A 24,252-nucleotide genomic window follows, 5' to 3' on the forward strand; every position below is an offset into this window, starting at 1 on the left:
TTAAAGAATATGGTTAGAATACAGAAATATTGAAATTGCATTCTTGCTGAAAAAATTAAATTTTCAAACCTACTTTAATAAATGGTGTTTTCAGACGACAAAAAAAAAAAAAGTATTTATACTTTTTAAATAGTTTTATCAATTTTTTATACCATTTTAAATATTAAAACCTTTGTATGTCCTTTACTGTTCAAAAATGTATCAACAATTGAATAATCCATGGTAAATAAACAATTTAACTCACAGAGGCATTTTATACCTTTATTAATGAGTTTATTATTTATACCAACAAACAAAAACATCGTTTCTCTCTCCCTCTCTCTCCCTTTAACCGTTCATCTTTTGACTGATGGGCCGAGCAGCCTGTGTGTGGTAGTGTGCACCTGCCCTTTCCAGAACATACCATCAGACGATATTCCAGTTTGAGATATGAACGTTACGCCAAATGACATCACACACACAAACCCCTCCCCCATCAGATTGTTAAAACCAGAATCAGACAGCAATACAATAAATAAAAGGATCAGAATTAACACTGATGAGGAGGGGGAAGGGCACGCAGGCGGGCGGGCGAGGAGAGAGAGTCAGAGAAAGAGACTGAGAGATCAGGTAAAAACAAAATTTTGATCAGTTTTGTCTTTCTCCCCAGATGCAGGGAGAGCCTGGATGAAATGTTATATACAGTTGTATGATGAAGGGATAGGAGGAAAGAGGGAGGGAGGGCGGGCGAGAGAGAGAGAGAGAGAGAGAGAGACACCAAGAAAGGCTGGTTTCTGCTCATACCAGCACTGCTCCACTAGAAGAAAAATCTAATCACAAGGACAACAGAATAACAATAACAAAAATAACAAAATAAAAGGTACATGGCATTTACATATTAGCAATGAGAGAGGAGGAGAAGATAGGAAGGATGGAAGAAGGGAAAGACAAACAGCTCCAGTCTTATTTGCTCAGTGTTCATGGTGTGTGTGTGTGTGTCTTTTAGATGAACATCAGCTAAATCCACACTTGATGGGCATGCCGATGTATAGAAACACACACGTGGCATAGACTCCATAATGCACAACAGAACAGCTAACACAGCTAGTGATGGGACTGACCTACCAGCTGTGTGAAAAAAAAAAACTGAGCGAAAGCACGTTTTACAATGAAACTGACCATAAACCCAGATAAACCTTGTCTCGACTTCTCCACATACTCTCCTTAAAAGAAATTAAAACAAAAAATGTGCAATGATTACTTAAAATTGACATTTCGCACAAAGACACCCATTTTCATCTCTGCAAAGAGAAACAGCACATCCTGACACGCAAACTCTGACATCTCACGCTCGCTGCTTCATAAAACCCATCGTAGTCCTTGCTTTGCGCAAGAACTCCTAAAGAAAGTTAAAACGTATCACTTTAAGAGCAAAATTAAATTTAAAGGAGCTCCACATATTGTTAAAAAGTCAAAAGGATGGTAGCAGAGGCAGAGAGCAGTAACTGTGCGGTGCTCTTCATGCCACTAGGGGGCACATGTGCCCTAAGAGACCCTTCCCAGTCTTTAAACCGAAACATGACAATCATCACACTAAATTTAAATCGACCTCATTATCTCCTCCTGTGATGATTGACGACATTAATCTGCGCATCACACACTTCTTTCATCGTGACGACGCGTAACACGAGGTGACGAGTGTGCGTACTTGTGTGTTTGAGAGAGAGAGAGCGTGTGGGAGAGAGACTGATTGGAGCTGCTTTTGGGAAGGAGAGAGGAATGAGAAAGAAGGGATGAGGAGAGAGGGGTGATAATGTCGCATTAATGCCAAGGGAACAATTAGGTGTTGTTGCTCAGGGGTCCCGGTGCTGAGCTAGACTGGGCTGGACCGTCTGAACCGCTGCCCTCTGTGAAGACACACAGGACATGTGGATTCACAAATGCATACAGGAAGGGGAAATCAAAGGCATTTGGTGTGTATGTGTGATCAGTACCGTGTGAGGCAGGTGTCGTCTGCGAGCGAGCATGGGGAGGAATGAGAATGGAGTTCAACTGTGGTTGGATAGACAGCTCTGCAGGTGGGGAGAAACACAAAGAATTAGCCATTGATATCAAGACACGTCAAAACCTTCAATAGCTTTTTACTTGCGTCATAGGATGTGAAAGCATTACAATGATTCCCTTCTAAGTGTCCTAAAAGGCCAAATTTGATGCATAGGTTGTGACAAGCTCAAGAAAAAAGGTGGTGATTAACAAAATGTACCATTTTACCCACTATTTGCAGAGCTCCAGACCAAAAAATGGATTAGGGAAGCACTGGCTCTTAAAAGGAAACCTTTTTTAGCTGGCAGTTTACAGAATCACTCAATACAGATGGCGCTGACATTTTTGCTCAAGCTCACTTTTCCAGATTCACTGCGAGGATCTATCTATGCAGTGGGGGAAGATTCAAATGGCAATGCATCAAATCATCATTTGTAAAGCTCTGCTATCAGTCTAAGTGTGCAGTACATTGTTCCTATACATACTACAAGTATAAATACATCAAGTGCACTTCAGCTCCCTGAGTGGCCAGGTTAGGGTTTCCTGCTTTTTAACAAACAGACATGACCACGGGCTGTGTTTAAGGGACACATCTCAAAAGCCTCTGCACACTATTACTTTAGTGAAATACATGTAAAGTTAAATTATTTCATGTAAAACAATACAATTTTTAAGTTATATGTACTTGAGCTGTATACACTGCCATTCAAAATTTGGGGTCAGCAAGGTGTTTTGGAAAACAAGGCTCTCTTACAAAGACACGATTTAAGCAATACAGTAAAACCAATAGTATTGGGAGATGTTTGATGTATTCCTGTGATTTTTCAGCATCATTGCTCCAGTCTTCAGTGTCACATGATACTTCAGAAATCATTTTAATATGCCGATTTGGTGCTCAAGAAACATTTATTATTATTAATGATGAAAAAAAGTTTTGCTTTATATTTTTGTGTAATTTTTTCTTTGATAAAAAAGAAAGTTCGGGTTGTTTCTGTTGCTGTGCAAGAGTGAAAACTGCAAGCTATAGCTATGTTCAAATCGTGTATTAATTACTTACGAACAGGTTAAAATTATGCTCACGCTTCAATCTAACACTTATTCACAGAGCAGACATTTCTGATGAACCAAAAACCATTAGTCTACTGTTTACTAATAGGTTCATTGGACTTAAATCAGTCTAATTACTGACTGGTTGTTCATTTGACAATGTGTAGTTACCGTAAGTTAAAGACACGCTCACGTCACATTAATATAAAACCAAGCTGCAAGGCTAAAATAAGCACCTTTTTTTTCTTTAAAGAACATCGATAGTGCCAGCATCAATTTGGAACTACATCCTTTTTTTTGGATGCACCACTGTATTCACATTCTGATTGGGTTGCTATTTTTTAGCTTACTCGAATGTTCACTTCTTAATTGTTATTGTGCTGAGTTTTGAAAATGCTTTTTACATTGTTTTGTTTTAAGAAAACCTCAGATCATCAGACACTCACCGAAACACACTAGACAAAATTAGCTCTTTAGATACAAGTAACACACTAAACCGTAGAGTTTTTCTACTGTGTGCAAAATAAAAACCACGACAATAAAGAAAGAGAGCATGGGCCTCTGATTAATCCCAACATGGCAAAATCTGAATAGAACAAGCAGTTCTTTCAGTTCAACTCACCCACAGGGCTGAAGTTGAAGAGTTGGGGAAGTTCTCGGCCATTAGGCAGACGGGCATTCGGCTGGCGCAGCTCGTCAAAGAAGGCATGTGCACAGGCCTCGAGCGGAGAGAGCCGCGTCACCGGTGTGTACTCCAACAGACGAGAACACAATGAGATGGCTTCAGGAGGGGTCCTCGGCTTAAACACCTAGCATAAATGCACAGAATCACAGAGAAATGTTGCATCTGACAAGCTTAAAAATGAAAGACTTCATCAGTTGAAACAGTTTTAGAGGGCCAAAGCCATTGACCACAACTGTGGGGTTAATCTAGCGCTGATCAGATGGCATGTTTTGACTGTGTCAGCATCTGTTTCACAGCAACAGGTGCTTCACCTTCGTCCAAGGGTGAGCTTTGATCTGTGGGAATTTAAACTCTGTGTAGTTGGGGTTCATCTCTCGGATCTGCTCTCTTGTCGGGGTCCCCAAAACCTGCAGAAGTTGGACAGAGTGAGAGTTAAAACTTGTGTCTATGCTTACTCTTCAAAATACAGCAATGTAGATCTTCCACTTACCTTGATGATCTCCACTAGCTGGTCCACTCCACTGTCACCGGGGAATATGGGCTGTCCCAGAAGCAGCTCTGCTAATACACAGCCAGCTGACCAGATATCAATGTTGGATGTGTAATCCGTGGCTCCAAATATTAGCTCGGGAGCGCGGTAATACCGCGAACAGATGTATGACACATTGGGCTCCCCACGAACTAGCTGTTTTGCACTGTGGAGGGTTAGACACAGAGGGTTAGAAAAATCGTATAAAAAATACACACATGTAACGATGTAGTGGGCTGCATATGAAGGCGTAAAATTGGCAATCTTTTCACTTCATTTCTGAAAAACAGAGTTGATTTAAGAATCATTTTGGAATCAGATCAAGGTTCTCAAATCTAAATCAAATTTCAAGACTCCCACCACAGGACACAAATGCACACAAGTTTGAAACACTGGCACTGAATGAAAACAGAAAATGCTGTTCTGTGTCAGATGCATACTCTCCAAAATGGTGCTAGGGTGATGCGAAGGAGACAAAATTGTTAAAGCAGTTATTTCCGTTTTCTTTGCGTACAAAAAGTAATCTCGTAGCTTCGTAAAATAAGGGTTAAACCCCTGATGTCACATGGATTATTTGACCAATTACCTTACAACGATTCTGGACGTCGATTGTGTTAATTACATCACTATCTATGAGAGGGTCAGAGCGCTCTTGGATTTCAACAAAAATATCTTAATTTGGGTTTTGAAGGTAAACTAAGGTCTTACGGGTTTAGCACACCATTAGGGTGAGTAATTAATGACAGAATTTTCATTTTGGGGTGAACAATCCTTTTAAGGTCAAAAGTTTACAATACATACACCTTGCAGAATCTGCAAAATGTTAATTATTTTACCAAAATAAGAGGGAACATTCAAAATGCATGTTATTTTTTCTTTAGTACTGTTCTGAATAAAATATTTAACAAAAGACATTTACATATAGTCCACAAGTTTACATGCACTTGATTCTTTGGGGAAGTCGTGGTCTAGTGGTTAGACAGTTTGACTCCTAACCCTTGAGCAAGGCTCCGAACCCCCAACTGCTCCCCGGGCAGATGTATTTGAACCCTTTCCAACAATGAATCTATGATTTTGAGATCCATCTTGATCCAACACCGAGGACAACTGAGGGACTCAACTATTACAGAAGGCTCAAACGCTCACTGATGCTCCAGAAGGAAACATGATGCATAAAGATGGTGGGGGTGAAAACTTTTTGAATTTGCATATCAGATATAATTTAACTTCTTTTTGTCTTTTGGTAAACATGTTTCTTCTGTAGCTTCTGAAGGGCAGTACTGAATGAAAAAAAATCATAATTATAATAAAAATTATATTCAGGCAAAATAAGGAAAATGGATTCTGTTCAAAGGTTTTCACCCCCGGCTCTTAATGCATGGTTTTTCCTTTAGAAGCGAGTGTTTGTTGTCCTCAGTGTGAAAAGATGGATCTCAAAATCATACAGTCACTGTTGGAAAGGGTTCAAATACACACAAATACTGGAAAACCAAAGAATTTGTGGGACCTGAAGGATTTTTCTGAAGAACAGCAGGAAGTTTAACTGTTCAGGACAAACAAGGGACTCATGAACAACTATCACTAAACAAGAAAAACACACCTGTAGATCTTTCCGGCAATAACAGCATTAATAATCAAGTGTATGTAAACTTTTGAACAGGGTCATTTTTACAAATGTATTTGTAAATGTAAACTTTTATAAATATATCATTTTCTCCATTGGACTATATGTAAACGTCTTTTATGTGAAATATCTTATTCAGGTCCGTACTAAAAAAAAAAATAAAAAAAAATAATAATCTCTCTTACTTTGGTAAAATAATTAACATTTTGCAGATTCTGCAAGGTGTATGTAAACTTTTGACTTCAACTGTTCATGGGTGTGTTTCAAATACATGACACACAGAGACACATCAGAACACACACCTGCCGAAGTCACACAGCTTGAGTACAGCTGTGTCTGGGTCCACCAGGAGATTCTGTGGCTTTATGTCTCTATGGCAGACGCCTTGGGAATGAATATATGCCAGACTGCGAAATAACTGATACATATACACCTGAGAAAGAGAGACAGGAAAGAGATGTTATTGTTTATTATACATGTACATTTGAATGGGCACAGTAGCAGCAGTCATGATTACACACAGACTTACTTTGACATAGATAATGGGGATGGTGGTCTTGGACTTGTTGAAGTGGCGTGCCACCCTGTACACGGTTTCTGGTACAAAATCAAGGACCAGATTTAGATACACTTCATCTTTCTGAGGAGAAAAAGAGAGAAGATTGTTCAACAGAGATTACATTCTTCAAAGCTATATTATTCACCATGACAAATTAACATCACTGGGAATATAAAATATCAAAGGTTGGACAGAAAAATAACCTTTTCTCCACTGGAGTAGAAAAAGTAGCGTAGCCTGACAATATTACAATGGTCCAACTTCCTCATTATCTGTAGCTCACGGTTCTGTGGAGAAAGAAAGGATGTGTAAAGGACGTTAAGTCAAGGCATTAAAATCAAACATTCATCATATTTAATGCATTCATCTGTGGAAGTGTTTCTCTGACTTTGCAGCCTATGTAAAACTAGTGCTGCATACATTACATATTTCATTAAATATATAGCTTGCATGCAATGCTCACTTCGAGGTGGAAGGCCGTGCCTTATCCTGTCTGAGAGACGCTACACATGCTCATAATTCAGTGTTTTCACACTGCTTCGATTTACATTAGCATGTTCTTCGGGGGCAGAGATGGGACATATTGCCTTTTAAATCCTTACAGGTTTGTGGGGTGTTTTAATAACATGCATTGCGAATGCGAAGTATTCCAGGCTCACATGTGAGTAATTTCAAGCATTTTTGGCTGCTACAAATTATTATGCGAGAATGAATACAGAATGAGGAGATTAAAAAAATACTGTACACTACATATAGAAATACACAAATCATGACAGAAATATATTACACTAACACTACATTACTAATTGTATATTCTAAAACAGTCCTAAAATCGAATAATAATAAATATTACATTGCAATTATAGAAAAACAGTGACTGAGAAGTGGACTGATACCCTATTAAAACTAAAGTGGATCAAAAAGTGATCAGAGTCAACCATAACATTAATGCAATAGTTTTTGTAGTGCCTGTTCACTTTTGAGTCAGTTTGAAAGAGCTTCAGGTCTTCTGAAAATGTGTAGAGCAACATTTCCTCAAGACAGTAGAGCCTGGACAAAACAACTGGAGCACACCGATGAACTTAAAAGGGGGTGTTTTCAATGTGATCATAAGGCTTTTTGTACTTTTAGCTTTGAAATCGAAGCAGAAGCAACAGATATTAAATGTTTATCACTGGACAAATCGCAATGACAAAGAGAAAACTCCAACGTGACTGTAGCAGCCATATTTAAAGGGCCTGTAGCACTACAAGTAAAAACATTTCATGTTCCAAGGCATTTTCCAGGTTTTTTATTATGATAATGACATCCTCTCATCTTACCTTAAACCTCTTATCCTGAAGCACCTTCTTTATGGCCACCATCTCCTGGCTGTCGATGAGTCGAGCCTGGTACACCACTCCAAACGATCCATTCCCGATCACCTTGATGTCTGTGTACGAGACCTCCTGAGGACGGTCCGGACCCTGCCCTGGTGTGGCTACTACCGTTGTTACTTTCCCACTATCCCCTGAACACACAACAAAACAAGGGTTTTTTTTTTTACACAACAGGCCTTTGACCGAAAGATCTGACTGCTCAAAAGAATGAAGATTTCAACCACAGGAGGCGTTATTCCCCCATGACCTGAACGAAAGCGGTCACATATTAAACACTACTTTTGTACTCAATGTGATAAAATTACAAAGACAACAACCTCAAAGATAGTGACACATCTGATGATTTACCTTTATAGTCATTGCTTAATTCATGTTTAAGAGGGTTTGTTCAGCCCAAAAATGAAAGTTCAGCTTCAGTGTCAGCATTTACTCACGTCGCTCATGCTGCGTTCCCCTCATGTCGCTTCAAACCCATAAGAAATACGATCATCTTTGGAACACAAATTAAGATATTTTTAAATCTAAGAGATTTCTGTGCCTTCTGCTATTTAATCCAAGTCTGCTGATACCTGATTGCCTTGTATAATGAACAGATATATTTTAGACTTTTAGTCACATATAAACATTAACCAGCTAACAGCAATATATGGTTATGGATCTCAAGGAGGCTTGCTTGAGGCGCAAGGACCAATGAAATGAAGTCAAGTATGGTTGAGCCATTTATGTTCCCTGAACCATGTCTATACGTATATAAAAGCCTAAATTAAATCTGTTCATCATATAAAGCAATCATGTCTCTTCGGAAGACTTGGATTAAACTGCTGAATTCATATGGAATTGGTTTTTGATCTCTTTACAAATGTTTTATAGGGTGAAGAGAAAAATAACAATTTTCATTTTGGGATGCACCAACCCTGTAAGTAAGAGACTGAAAAATCGACTGGACTTACTATTTTATTATAATACTTCAGTTTTTCTACTAAACTGTTTTTGTAATATCAGGTGAATTACTGCATTTAAATTGGAATTTTATTTGGTTGGTCTCTAAATATTAGCTTATATAACAAAAGCAGAATCCTACCATTGAGTGAACTAACAAAACTAGTATTTTCTGTGTATTTTTATTTCTGCCGTAGCTTCTGTCAGGAGCACTGGACCAATGCATGACACTGACTAAAAGAGGGTTACTTTTATCTTTGTCGCCTACACTCATTATTAGTGTCAAACGTAGCCTTTCTGAGGTTAGTGATACTCAAGTGCGTTGAGATTTGTCCATCCAAAACAAAAAAGTAACCCTGTAAAATAAGATAATATCTGTGTGATAACACACAGCATTTTGAATAAGTTGTCAGAAGCAGAGCGCTGCTGTATGATCTACATGTATTGATGTTATGCTGCAGGATTGGTGGTGGACACGTTCCTAAATTATGTGCTGACTGCTGACAGTGTTAATTATGAATCTACCGTGCAATTTCAGCTGAGAAAACATGAGTAATAGCTGTAATAAGCTGGTGAGTGTGGTGATTTGAAAAGACGAGTCACATGCAACATTTATGGTTATTTTGTGGTGCCTTTTGAAGCATGAAATCACAGTTCCTCCCTTCATTGAAATTGGTGAGCGGCACATTCCTTAAAACTTCTCCTTTCACACTCTATGGACGCAAGTCAATCAGGTTTAGATTGACATGACATTCCTCAAAACTACTCCCGAATGCCTGAGAGATCTTTATATTCAAAAGAGATGAAAACATTAAAGCAAAAAGTCCAGACCCAGCATGAAATCTTTATGTACTCATCTGTGCCCTCTTATCCAGCACGCTATGTCTGTTAGCCACTCCGTCTGACAGGTGTTAATAGTAATCCAACACCTGTGTTTAGATGCGTGACCAAACACAACAGAACAACGGGTAGAGCTTATCACAAGGAATAGCAGAACCACCCTTAAGACTGTTTGAACACGGGTGGAGTCTACTAAAGTCTGACCACATTTCCACCTGTGGCCAAGAGCACGCCGCAATAATGGGGATGCCTGGAGACAAGCAGAGCCCTAGGGTGATGTTTTTTTCCATCAGTGGCTGTCAGTTTAGATTTAGACGAGGAATGACAGGTTCACCAAAACAAAAGCTTTATTACACGGCAAAACTATTATTTAGCGGATCAAAGCAGAGCAGACAGCTGTTGTCATGCATGACATAGACAGTTGCTGCTATTGAGAATTTTTCATCAGAATAATGCTTCGGGTGGGATGAGAAACACTCTGGATTAGTGGCTTATTTAAAATCACCACCACATAAAATGACATTTTGACTGCCAATTTTTTGATGTTGCATTAAAAAAAAATTTACATTTGCAACAATCATACATTTGAGATGGATATATTTTTATTTAGGAAGGCAAGCTAATTAACTGAGGAAAAGATTATTACATAAATGTCTTGCGGCTTTTTCACAACCACTCACGTAACTGAATAATTCTCTCAGAGTAAAAAAGGAAATCGTTATATAGAATCTAAAATGATGCGGTCATGAATCTGAAAAGCCAGAGCCTGCCATTAAAAGACGGTCTAGTATGGTGCTCTAGGATGAGAGAGATGGATTCAGTCCAGTTAATGGCCAGTCACTTTGCCCTGTGCTCACTGATCATGTTTATGCCATTTAGTGGCTTTCAGTGATGAACTGAATTACAGTTTTATCATTGCTTCCAGTAGAAATGTGTGTATGAGTATAAAAATCATGTATTTGCAAATAAAAATGTAAAGACATTTTACACATTATGCAAACTATACATAAATGACACACAAATGTATCATATCTTTAGGTGAGAACAAGCAGAGTAAGTAGAAATGGTTACTATGCTGAAAAATAGGACAAAAACAGCAATGATTTGTGTGTTGTAACTATTGGTTGAAGGTTTCTCGTGGGTTACAGTCAAACATCCACCCACTCCATCTCCTGTCATTCCTAGTAATAACACCCATCACCATTCTTATGGAAATCCAGCAGTCAGCACCAGTGTAGATAAACGCTGCTGCCAGCACTGCAGTCACTGAGAATCATTTCTGGAGCAACAAATTAAGAGGTTTATGCCTCTAGGGAAACCACTAGTTTTCACAGGAGTAGCCAAACCACAAATTTACATTGGGTCATTTTTTCTTCATAGGACAGTGTTTGTACTCGAAGCTTTGTGATGATCTGTTAGATTGCGAGCAGGAAGGCTGGGTCGTTTAACATTACATTCAAATAATAATAATAATGTTATAAATATTGATCATTATATTTCTCCTTTAAATATGTGGACAGGCAAACGCTAATTCGGCCCTCTTTAGGCAGGTTGAACTTAAAACAAAGATTATCATTAAAGACATTTCTTATGCGACTAAATGCATCCATGATGAAATTATTAAAATCAAACGCAAAACTGAAGATACAGTCTGTTAGATGTCGCCGGCAGGCTAACTGAGCTTTGTTACCAAACGAGTACATCCTCAATAACGCGACGTCTTTACATCTAATAAAACAAGTATTATATTTTAAAGAAGGGTTCAGGGTTGTAAAAATGTGATGCATTGGTATCGATCTTAAGAGAAGCTTGTAGCCAGTGCTCTTATTGAGGATTGTCGAGCTAATTTAGAGCAATCAAAGCCCTTGATCCGTCTACAAAAACAATCTCACGTTAGCTTAGCCAGTTAGCCGCCTAAAGTAGGTTAACGCGATCGTGGCAAAATAATCAGACAAATAAATGAACAGCACACTACACTGTTCAGCACTTGGGCTTTTACTAGTCTACCAATATCACATTAATTTTGATTGTCGTGTGATGTCATTAAATGATACTCACTGCCCAACTTTAGGTTTCCGAAACCAGACGAACTCCCGCCTGAGGCCTGCGCGCCCCCCGTCTTTCCTGAAGAGCTTCCGCCCGCGACGGCTGATCCGGCAGCGGCTGCAGCGGCTCCCGGGACCCCTGGAGGCTCAGCAAACGAGCTAGTCCTGGGCCGCCCGCTGCCGCTCATTTCGGGTTGCAGGTGTGCCAGAGCAGGGGTAAACTGTGCCTGTAGACTGGCCCAGGCGCTTAGTGAATATGTCAATTTAAACTATAATAATCGTTAAAAAAAATATAAGATTGCTGAACTATTCTATCAATAGCAAACTGTGCACCTCCTCTTTCTTTCTCTGTGGCTGGCTGGGCAACTAGAGCTGACGCACAGCGACGCTCTACGCGCATTGTTTTCTGGGTAATGAAGTTCAACAACGCTCTCACGTATTATTGTTCATTTTTATGTTGTTGATTTATATTTTTTGTATACTTTTTGTGAACTGTGAGCTGCAATAAAAAAAAAAAAAAAAAAAAAAAAAAAAAAAAAAAAAAAACAACGCTCTCACGTGCATAGATCGTGACCCTGCAGCATTACCGGCCTAAAAGAATGGCCGGCTTTTCGTTCTTTTTTCATGCCAAGGAAAAAACAAAAATGTTTTGTCTTACCAATAAAAAAAAAAAAAACCTTTGAGCGTAAATGGAATAACATTCTCGAAACTAACATAATTTCAAATTACATAACCTGATGGCACAACACACTATAATACAGTAACAACTCAATATATAAATATCCAACTGTTCACATTTATTGTTGATTAAAATCTTTAGTTTTACAAAAACGTTTACATTGACAAATTCTCCGTTTACACAGAAGTCAAACTGTTTTTCCCTTGAGTTCAGGAAGGTCTGACATGTTTTATTAGCATTGTCTATTATTTGAGGGACTTATACATTTCATGAAATGAACAACGAATAATAAATACGTAACAATACATTTTTATTTTATTTTTATAAAGTTTTATTAGTTTTATTATTTATGAATTTACTGATGATTTAGGACCTTTCTATCAGCAGATGTGCTTTTACAAGCTCTAACATCCAGAAATGCTTCAATCATTAGATTGTCCATCACAAGAGCTGGAGTTAGACAGACAGTCTTTTTATCCAATCAGCGCCTTGCCCACGCCACAGGCGACCCTCCATGGGGCGGGGCAGCATGCACAGAGCAAGGAACAGAGGCCAGACAAACGGTACATTTCCACATCCACGATCGTCTTTACGTCAAAATATTTAACAAACATTGCGTAGCACTGATTAATATTGGTTCGTTGCGGTGAGAAACGCATTGTGAACACGGGAACGCTTCCGCGGGGCCGACGAGCGCTGCACGAGGGATCACCCAGCTGCAGCGCGCGAGGCGAGGCTCGGAAAAGACTGGGGAAAGAAGGCCTCCCTTCAGCGCTCTTAGACCTGCGGGGAAAAGTGAAGAGCGCCGCCTGACGACCGCCGTACAGCGGGGTGACTCGCTCAGGAGACAGCGGTGCGCTCCAGAAGCTCTGGCAAAATCTGAAGAGCGCCACCAACTGCTCGCCACAAGGTAAACCACTCGCCTGAAACCCGCTAAAGCTGTTGTTTGTTAGTACCGATTGCGCCAAGAGTAACGTTAGTGGCAGAAGTTTTGCATTATTTTCAGGTTTATTATAAAACAGTTTGCTTTTAACACACGCATCTGTTTTCTGATTTATTGATGAAGAGAAGTTATCGAATTGTCTACTCGTATGTTGTGCACCGATTTCATATTAAAATGTTGTGCATAAATATATTTAATGCATAGGCCTAATGACATGTGACCTGATTTAATAAATATTCTCATAAACAGCTGATAGTTTACAAAAAGTAGGGACACAGTCTTGAGATCTTAAGTAATAGAAATATCCATATATATATATATATATATATATGTGTGTGTGTGTGTGTGTGTGTGTGGAGAGAGTGAGAAACATTTTTGACTCCAAGGCCCCCTTTGTAGAAGAGAGAATTTAGACCCAACTATAATTTATAATAATCTATGTGTATTAATCTCAAAATTATTTTAAACTATTTAAGTGTGTCTTTCTACAATATTTAGTAGTATCTTATAAGTGGCGACTGTCAGTTTATGTGCATATGACAGGATTTTTCAGAAAAATTTATACAAGATGTAGTCAGGCAGACGAAGAACATTACTAACTGCAGTTTTTGATGCAATCACAAATATTTGTTAGTTCTGTTTGTTGATTCAGGGTTAGCATCATCTGAGGTCCTCTGAGAGGTCAGCATCATCTCTTCTCAGGTGTTCTGGATCCAGACTGGAGCTTGTGTAAATCCTAGTTACTAAAAGAGAAAAAACAGAGAAACAAATAGAGACATAATCAACGTAGCTGCTGTTCCAAAAAAGTAAAATTAATTAGTTTAACCAAAGATAAAGAAAAAAATGTGCATTTGATCAGATGCAACTGCAGTCACAATTTATGAGATGCATTATTCGAATGCTTGGCGAAAGAGATGCATTTTTAATCTAGATTTAAATAGAGAGAGTGTGTCTAAACATTATCAGGAAGGCTATTCTAGAGTTTGGGAGCCAAATGTGGAAAAGCTCTACCTCCTTTAGTGGACTTTGCTATCCTAGGAACTACCAAAAGTCCAGTGTTTTGTGACCTTAGGGAGCGTGATGGATTGTAACATGGTATAAGGCTAGTTAGGTATTCAGGAGCTAAACCATTTAGGGCCTTATAGGTAAGTAATGATAATTTGTAACTGATACAGAACTTAATAGGTATCCAGTGCAGAGACCGTAGAATTGGGGTAATATGATCATATTTTCTTGACCTGGTAAGGAATCTAGCTGTTATATTTTGGACTACCTGTAGCTTGTTTAGTTTAGTTAGGATTATGTTAAAATGACTAACTAAATAACATTTACTGAGGCCCTGTGATTGAGAACCACTGATCTAACTGGTCTGAGGTGGTTTTATGGGTATTTCAAATTAAAATGAAAGAGAAAATCTGTGAATTTGTGTAGTGATAATCTCAAAGTTTTAATATTTTAGAAATTAGATGAAGGGTGAAAAATTGTGGGACATACTTTATCCCAAGCCTCAATGATCATATAAATCATGTTTATTATATCTTTATAATTAGTGACCCATGGGAATCTAATCCTGAATGATAGGTTATGAAATGTAATACGAAAGTGCAAGGCCAGACGATGAGAGTCTCCTGGCATATCTGTATTGCTTACGTTTTTTAGGATTCATATTGAGCATTACAGCACTGCATCAGCTCTTCATCACACCGATAGTTTTTGCATCTTAACAGGTTTAGCACTGTGCAGTTACCATGAGTGATCAGGAATATGTGGAGCATCAGTACATGTGCAGTGAGTGCCAGCAGCTCTTTAATACACTGGAGGAGGTGCTGGTGCACCAACAGATCCACACTGGAGCAGATGGGGGCGAGGTCGAGGTCCTGCCGAGCCTTGAGGACTGTGACTCTGGGGAGAGCCATTATCAGTGCCTGGAGTGTGGAGCCATCCTGAGGAACCCAGATGAACTGCTGCTGCATCAAGAGCTGCACATGAGAGAGGCAGGCCAGGGTGAGTGCAGTGTTTAATGTGTGTTCTGCTGTACTGTATGTTTAGTTGGAGGGTTTTTTGAAAGTGCATGTAATCAGCACATAAATGCTTTATTTTACAGAGTTATGTGAGGTCACAGAGGTGGATGCTGTCGATGCCGAAATGCCAATCCAGTATCAGTGTTTGGAATGTCTGGCTCTTTTTGACACACCTGAGATGTGGTTTGCTCACAGAGAGACACACAACAGAAGCAGCACCCACAGCAGCTTGGGCAATGACACAGTGAGTACACACACACACACACACACTCTCTAATAAATGAGGCCGGGTATCCATGATGATTTTGATTTGCTCTCCATTTGTTTTGATTAGATTCCCCAACTCATTTGAGAGTGGCAGAATTCATTTATGTAGGAAAGAAAATCTTTTTCAGCTAATGAGCCTTCTGACTTGGTATATTGTAAAAATGTTTATTTTAAATTTTTTATTGTTATTTATATGTAAAACTACTTTTATAACAATATATACATGTGCTGGTCATATAATTAGAATATCATCAAAAAGTTGATTTCACTAATTCCATTCAAAAAATGAAACTTGTATATTATATTCATTCATTACACACAGACTGATATATTTCAAATGTTTATTTCTTTTAATTTTGATGATTATAACTGACAACTAAGGAATATCCCAAATTCAGTATCGCAGAAAATTAGAATATTGTGAAAAGGTTCAATATTGAAGACACCTGGTGCAACTCTAATTAGCTAATTAACTCAAAAAGGCCTTTAAATGGTCTCTCAGTCTAGTTCCGTAGGCTACACAATCATGGGGAAGACTACTGAATTGAGAGTTGTCCAAAAGATGACCATTGACACCTTGCACAAGGAGGGCAAGACACAAAATGTCATTGCAAAAGAGGCTGGCTGTTCACAGAGCTCTGTGTCCAAACAGATTAATAGAGAGGCGAAGGGAAGGAAAATATGTGGTAGAAGAAAGTGTACAAGCAATAGGGATAACCGTAACCCTGGAGAGGATTATGAAACAAAACCCATTAAAAAATGTGGGGGAGATTCACAAAGAGTGGACTGCAGCTGGAGTCAGTGCTTCAAGAACCACTACATACAGACATATGCAAGACATGGGTTTCAGCTGTTGCATTCCTTGTGTCAAGCCACTCTTGAACAACAGATAGCAGCAGAAGCGTCTCACTTCAAATAGGACTGGACTGCTGCTGAGTGGTCCAAAGTTATGTTCTCTGATGAAAGTAAAAATCAGGGTCCCAGAGTCTGGAGGAAGAGAGGAGAGGCACACAATCCACGTTGCTTGAGGTCCATTGAAAAGTTTCCACAGTCAGTGATAGTTTGGAGTACCATGTCATCTGCTGGTGTTGGTCCACTGTGTTTTCTGAGGTCCAAGGTCAACACAGCCGTATACCAGGAAGTTTTAGAGCACTTTATGCTTCCTGCTGCTGACCAACTTGATGGAGATTCAAAATTCATTTTCAGGAACAGAACCAGAAACAAACAAAATTAAATTTTATAGTTCTGAACAGAATCGAAAATTTGTCATGGCCTTTAACCGGTTAATAACGTTATTTTATCGTTCCAATTAATATTTGAAATTTGCTGTCAAACAATCAAGAATTCCAGTAGTACGTCCTTTGCAAATGTGATGCTGAAGCCAACCTCTCAGCTGTGAACTCATCAAAGGCAAGTCTCAATGGCAATGCACCGCCCTAGAGTTTATCTGAGGATAGTGTGAGATGAATTCAACAGATCACACCCACCTACAGCACTTCTGTGAATGGAGAAAACAAAAAAACTATAGGATTACATATAAAGGAATATAGGCATATACACTAAATATATTTTGCTTAAATCATATTGACAGATTAACGAAGTGAAAGAAAAAAATTGCTAAATTACGGTTCATTGTGCCACGTTCCAAAGTTTTCGGAAAAGAAAACGAAACAGCAGAGTGGGCCCCTGTTCATTATCAAAATAAAATACAGTTAAAGAAACATACATTGTTTGAAAAAAAACATTGTTAAAAAAAACTTTATTAAATATCTTAGAAATACTTTAATTTCTTTAAATTGTTGTCAGATTCTTTAGTAGCCTGTATAAATTTGGCCAAAATCTAGAAAATAATAAGTTGGCTGTGATTTAACTCAGCAGGTTATTGGCTAACATTACCAGATCTCTCTTTTTTTTTTCTTTTTGAGTAAAGAAAATGCTGTACTTTATTATTATTATTAGGCAAATTATAGACAAAAAAAAATTGTTATTAACCGGTATTTCTTCCACCCGAACCGGTTTAGAAATGGTAATAATATCCGGGGAACGCAGTAACAGAAACGTTAAAATATTGATTCTCCTCTGAGTGAACCGATTGTTTTATTTTATTTATTTTTTTCTTTCGTTTTTTCAAGCCCTGGTTTTTATTTTTTTAGGTAATGTTGCATTTAAAAAGGTTAATTACTGACAAGCAAATTAGGTATTTAACCAAATAAAGAAGTTAAAATTATTTTCATAAAACATAAAAATACAAACAACAGAGTTATGTCTCAACTCTGATACAGTGATATGCAATAGGATATACATATGAAAGATGTTGCATTATTTGTCTACCATTCCTGAATGACAAGATAAATCTAGTGTCTTAAAATCCTGTCAAAGCAAAGGATGTTCAGTGAAAATAGTTTGCAGTGTTTCACAAATAGCTGATACAAAAAAAAATTATTTATTTCGACCAATAAAATGTCTTCATTAACACTAAAGCCCTGCCCTCAGCTCTGCTCTCTCATATCTGCATATACAAGTGTAAAAGTCAAAGCACTAGAATTTGAACTTGTACTGCCAGATCTGAAAGGTTGCAAGTGCCACAAAATTGAAGTTAAGTGCAAAAGTAAATATGTCGTACAAATTTGATTATTGTCTGTATGTGCCTTTCAGATTCACCTTTTCACATCAGAGAAGTGAGTGTAAATTTCAGCTTAGAAATACAAATATTAATATGACAAACTTATGGGTCTGTCACGTGGTAAAGGAATGACTCAAACCCAAAAGACTGAGATGAACTAATCAATTCTCTTTCTGGCTCAGACTCTATTGACTGAAACAGGTGAACTACTAGACTAATTCCAGTATAGAACCTATAGAATTTTGCGCATCTACGACTGAACGAATCACTTTTCGAGACGACTCGTTCTTTCCGAGTCACATTCAAGATTTGTTCAAAATGAATGAATCATTCAAGAACGACCCATCATTACTCTCTTCCTGTTTCAGTTGAAATTACATCACCACATAGAATTATGCTTCATGTTTCAAGGCACTTCAGGGGAACTTTAAGGTGCTCAATAAACAACTTGCACATACTGTGGAGTAAAATATTAATCTTGTAATCTTTTTAGCAACTTCTAATTGAATTTTGTGTTCCGTTTCAGGAATATGTTCTTCAGGCAGATGGTTCAGTCACTCCGCTTCAGTTGCTCAATGTTCAAAATCTAGTTCTGGATGAACAGAAGGCAGGCCAGATCCTGAACTTAGCCCAGGTCTGTTAGCATACATACAGCTATACACACAATACAAATACATTTTTAAAGGGGGTTTGTTTTACACCATGATCTTATTAGGAGTGACGCGATAAAATGTATTTTTGATTTCTCTTTCTGTCACAGTGGGTAGTCCTGCCCACTCATTGGTCTAAAATCTTCTGAAAAGTGTTGTTGGCAATGCATCTAGTTAAATCTAGCCTATTTCCATATTGTTTGAGGATGTCACACGACCCAAATTCCCGAACTCACTTCCATTGCCTTTATTTTTCAGGCTCTTCGAGAGCAAGAAACCCCATCTAAAACTTCAGCCCCTCCCAGAACTATGCTAGTACCAGCCAACGCTTCCCTGCCTGGCTCCACCTCTGCTATGCTCCGCCTACAGTTCTGCTCCGCCCAAGCGATCGCTGATGGTTCTGCTTCAGCTACTCTCCGCAAAGCTAAACTCCTCGCACCTCTCTTACCCGCCGATCCTATCCGGTTGGACAACGTGACCACTTTTAACCTCCTCCCTTCCTCTGGTCAGGTCAACACTTTAAAGAAGGAAAATGAGGAGATTTTAATTATCCATCCTTATGAGTGTTCTGAGTGCAATCTGCTGTTTAGCACACCAGAGGATTTCCTTCAACACCAGGGGGAGCACTTCTTAGGCCAGGACAAAGAGAGTGGGGACACTGGGCTGATGGTGGGGTATGAAGACAGTTCTGGGGCTAAGGAAGATGAAGGAAGAAGCGATGGATCCGAAGAGGGCAGCAAAGTTGGCAAAAGTATTGCTGGGAGGCGAACATACACTGCCCGGTCAGCTGGTTTGGGATTGACGCCGCCACCCAGCAATCTTCAGTGTGAGGACTGCAAAAGAACATTTACCTCTGCCAATCGGCTTGTGGCGCACCTTCGAGTGCATGAACAAGGAACACACGAGTGTCCAGAGTGTGATAAAGTGTTTAAGAAGTTGGTGTCCCTTCAGACTCACATGCGCACACACTCTGGTGAGGCACGTTTTCTGTGTGTGGACTGTGGACATGGTTTTACAACAGAAATGACTCTAATGATACACAGGTAATAAATACAAACTGTATAGTCAAACATTAAAACTTGCTCGTGATTTGGGTTCTCTGTCATCAAAACTCATTTTTCTTTCACTTTTCCCGCTTCAGGAAATCCCATACATCTGAGCCACTGCACAAATGCCCATTTTGTGCTAAAACTTTCACCAACATGACGAAGTTCTTGTACCATCGTCGCACTCACCGAGTAGTACGTGAGCCAACCGCACCAGTCTCTCAGGTAATAGTTGACTTAATAAAGGAAATTAGCTTATCAGCTGGTTTTATAAAAACATTTATTAAATATTTTCGCATTGCTCAATATTGGATATATGTTTGCTGTTATTTGTTTATGTTAATTTCCCGTATAATGACATTTAGATGCCTTTGCCCTAATCAAAATGAAATTTGGAGTTTCATGTTTTGGCTGAAAATCTGTAAATGCCTCATATTAAAATTTTTACACTATATTGTATACAACGTAAATAAAAATAAAACCTTAAATGATGCAAGGGAATTTAAGCAAGGGAATTTAAATAAATATTCAGTATTGTGATGCATATAGAATATTTCAAATGTATAAATAAACAATTTTTTTAAGTAAAATGAATACATAAAAAAAAATCTGTAATATTTGCCAATAACCAATAATGTACCGATATATTGTTCATTTGAAAAAAAAAACACCAATAACTTAACAGAACTGAATTATTATAATTGTATTCTAACATATGCACTGACGTCAGTCTTCTCATTTCCCATGCAATTTGAAAAATATCACATTCAAGAAAAATGCATACTGTTAATGCTATTGTAAAGAAATTTCACACACCTCAGAACCTATTAATTACACAGTGGCCTATTATATACTTTTTCCTCAAAAAGGGAATTGAATGTGACCGTTTTAACTAAGAAAAAGATTAATTGTGAGATTAATTCAACCATTTCCGCTTTGCAGTTTGTACTGGCCCAGCAGTCACCTCTCTCTATCATCCAAAGAGCAAGAGAACGAGAGGCTGCTTGGAGGAAAGAAAGACATGTTGTGACAGTTCCTCCGGTGAAAGATGACAGAAAAGAATCCAGTGACACAGGTCCTGTGCTCGTTGAAGGTATTTCAGTGGTTTCCCAGTCTTCAGAGCCAACAGAAAACGGGCTTCACGCTGAACCCTCAAATACAGAACAAACCCAAAATGGAGTGAAAATACTGACAGTTGAACACAACCATTCAACTACTGCCAGTGTGGACGGAGGAGGAGAGGAACCAAGTAAACATGGGACTGCTGCTGAGGAAGAACCAGAGTTCCCTTGCTCTATCTGTAAAAAAAGATTCCCCTCACAGGTCAGTCTGTTGCGTCATCGCCGAACGACTCATACCACCGAAAGGCGCTTTAAATGCAACATCTGCGGGAAACCCTTCAAGAAGCAGATCCATCTGCGCAACCACCTGCGCACGCACACCGGCGAGCGGCCGTTCCAGTGCAGCATGTGTGGAAAGACCTTTTCCTCTCTTGCAAATCTTTCCCGTCATGGACTCACCCACACAGGAGTCCGTCCGTACCGGTGTGACATTTGCCACAAAGCCTTCAGTCAATCGTCAAATCTTCGTCAACACCGTCAGCATCTTCACGGCAATGTGACGCCCTCGCCCTGTCCAGACTGCTCCGCTACTTTTATCCGTCCTGCTAAACTTGTAGCTCATCGTTTTCTTCACCACCCAGGGTCACCAGCACCTTACCCCTGCCCGCACTGTTGCGAGGGGTTCTTGCGCAAGCGTCAACGAGACATTCATTGCCTGGAGGAGCATCCCAACTTGACTCAGCCACACAGTATCTCTCAGGATTCGCAGTTTAGCAGTCAGCAGGGCTCTATGGATAATACAGAGCAACTAAGCGCTCCTTCAATGGTGAAACCTAATCTAGATTGCACTATTTGTGGCAAGCGGTTAAACTCTCCTGCAAATCTCCGCCTGCACCAGCTAAGTCATGGACTTGGGCCCGGCCGGCCTCGAGGCTCAAGCTCCGCCACTGGCAAGTATCACCCCTGTCCGGTCTGTGGAAAACTCTTTGGTTCAGCCTCCAGTGTTACACTACACCAGAGGGTACATACCGGTGAGCGTCCGTATCCTTGCGCGATCTGCGGAAAACGGTTTCGCCAGAATACGCACCTGCGGGAACACCTTCGCACGCATTCGGGTGAGCGTCCGTTCCGGTGCGAGTTCTGCGATAAGGGCTTCGTGCAGAGCATGCATCTGGCAGAACATCGGCGTACACACACGGGTGAGCGGCCGCATGCTTGCGGTGAATGTGGAAAGACCTTCAAGACGGTTTCGAACCTTAGGAACCATCGGAAGACCCACAATCGTACCCAAAAGCAACAAGAATCAGAACATAGCGCAGAAGCAGTGACTGCAGATTCTGAAACCGCAACTGTTGCTGTTGTGGAAGCTTCTGAGATGGACCTGGTACCAGCCTTCTGCCAACAAGAAGTGCAGCTTGGACAACCCCAAGTCATTCAAATACAAACATCCAACCTGACACAGGTAGGAAACTGTTACTTTTGTGTTAGAACTGGGAATCGATTTAAAAAACATGTTTGGAATTAAAAATCTATTGCAAAGGCTGGAAAAATGCAAACTGGCATCTTTGCTAGTCTTGCATAGTTAATTTTTTGTGCACACAATAATGGTTTAAATTTTCTCAATGTTTCAGACACAGGGAACCCCCACTATCATGTATAATGAGCTTGGAGAGACTATAGCCATCATTGAGACGAGCGGAGACCTGGCAGAGGCTATCGAGCTGTACCACACAGCACTGGAGAGTGGCATCAACATGGAGGCCATCACTGTGGACAACCTGCAGTTAATGTGAGAGAAGTGAAAAACAGTGCAGCACTCCAGTGGCCATCATCTTGGTGATTTGAAGACTGCGATTAAAAGAAAAGCACAAGGGGATCAGAAAAAGTGCAGAGAGAAAAAAAACAGGGAAAGCAGAGATTGAGAAAGTTTTCCATATTCAAAACATTTTAGTCATTTCCATTGAATGTGTGAACAAGTGTACCTCAAATAGCCACTCTTGTCCATCCTTTCAGATATTTTGCAGCTTTATTTTTTCCATTTTAAAAGACTTTTTGCAAAATAATTTCAGCTAACAATCTTAAAAGAGGGCTGGTTTTAAAGATGAAATCTGTAATAGGATGGCTCTTGTTTTGGGACAAGAAATGGACGGTCTGTTTTACTGATGAAACTGCATGACACTCTCATTCTGACATTTGGACAAAGCCAGATGGAGGGTATGAAGGCACAGATTTCAGAAGTAAAGAATTACATTAGTAGAGCAGGTTGATAACACAGGGTGCTGTGTAATGATTCCCAGTTAAAGTTCTGACCTGCAGTTCTTGGGAAGTGGGAGTTTAAGGACAAAACAAGTGCTCATCATGGACAGATATTATGCACCATCGCTGCAGTGACAATGAATTCCCATGTATTCCCATCTCTTGGTCTGTGCACTGAATGTTTGTAGCATTTTTTATGTTATGATGCTGATTTGGAAAAGTGTTGAAAATAAACTTAAAACAGTTTGTCTCCCTTCCTTGTAATTTCTTTGAGGAAGTGGGGTTACAACAGCAATACCCAGCAATCATGACGTCACCAAGAGATAGGTCATTAAAAAACAAATCTTTCTTCTGCTGAACTAAGAGAATATATTTTGAATGTTTCAGTGTTCTTAGTAGATGCAATCCATGTCAAAGAGGGCCAAAGCAACACTGGTCCCCAATGACTTTCATTGAATGGACAAAACCACACAGACATTTTTGAAAATAATTTTTTTGTGATTCAGAAGTCACAGGTTTGAAACTATATAAGTAAATGATCATAGAGCATTCTTCTTGATTGAAAGCGAATCTTTAAATTTGTTCTGATGTTACATGGAATTAATTCGTTTGGCCATAATTCAATTGGCTAGAATGTAGAAATGTGATTAAAAAACTAACCACAATATAATGTTACTAATACTTGCATATGGAAACACCCAATCATTCCATTATTCTTAATGGTCACATCTTATAACGTTTATGTACCATTCAGGCATACTCCAACTCAAAACACAAAAATATATCTTAAGTTTTAAATGGTTGTTGCACACTGAAAAATCTATGACGTCACCCAATCAATGTCCAATGAAGACTTGTTTCCTCAATCTTTTTACTTATAACGAAGAGTCTGCTTTATTGAACATCTGTTTATTTTTTAATGAGAGATACAGTTAAAATGTAAAGCTTCTCAGTGTAAAGTCTTTCTTAGGTACGTAAATCAGCAAAACAAGGTAACTCAAAAAGAACAGTTTATAACCATATTTCTTTATTTCCCC

The 24,252-nt window shown here is 39.1% G+C and overlaps 2 protein-coding genes across 2 annotated transcripts; one reads left to right on the plus strand and one right to left on the minus strand.

Moving 5' to 3' along the window:
- Positions 1-247: 247 nt before the first annotated feature.
- On the minus strand, positions 248-12,072 carry LOC113116405 (glycogen synthase kinase-3 beta-like). Its single transcript, XM_026284553.1, has 10 exons — positions 11,683-12,072; positions 7,789-7,976; positions 6,670-6,753; positions 6,437-6,547; positions 6,210-6,340; positions 4,245-4,449; positions 4,066-4,161; positions 3,692-3,878; positions 1,974-2,051; positions 248-1,886 (listed from the first exon to the last, which is right to left on the minus strand). Exons 1-10 carry the CDS (start codon positions 11,855-11,857, stop codon positions 1,819-1,821), a joined length of 1,323 nt encoding a protein of 440 aa, XP_026140338.1. The 5' UTR covers positions 11,858-12,072; the 3' UTR covers positions 248-1,818.
- Positions 12,073-12,546: 474 nt separating this feature from the next.
- On the plus strand, positions 12,547-23,465 carry LOC113116407 (zinc finger protein 574-like). Its single transcript, XM_026284556.1, has 8 exons — positions 12,547-13,258; positions 15,019-15,295; positions 15,396-15,556; positions 18,729-18,836; positions 19,111-19,895; positions 19,994-20,123; positions 20,841-22,421; positions 22,591-23,465. Exons 2-8 carry the CDS (start codon positions 15,040-15,042, stop codon positions 22,750-22,752), a joined length of 3,183 nt encoding a protein of 1,060 aa, XP_026140341.1. The 5' UTR covers positions 12,547-13,258; positions 15,019-15,039; the 3' UTR covers positions 22,753-23,465.
- The last annotated feature ends 787 nt before the right edge of the window (positions 23,466-24,252 follow it).

Source organism: Carassius auratus, chromosome 16, assembly GCF_003368295.1.
Source record: "Carassius auratus strain Wakin chromosome 16, ASM336829v1, whole genome shotgun sequence".
Taxonomy (NCBI): domain Eukaryota; kingdom Metazoa; phylum Chordata; class Actinopteri; order Cypriniformes; family Cyprinidae; genus Carassius; species Carassius auratus.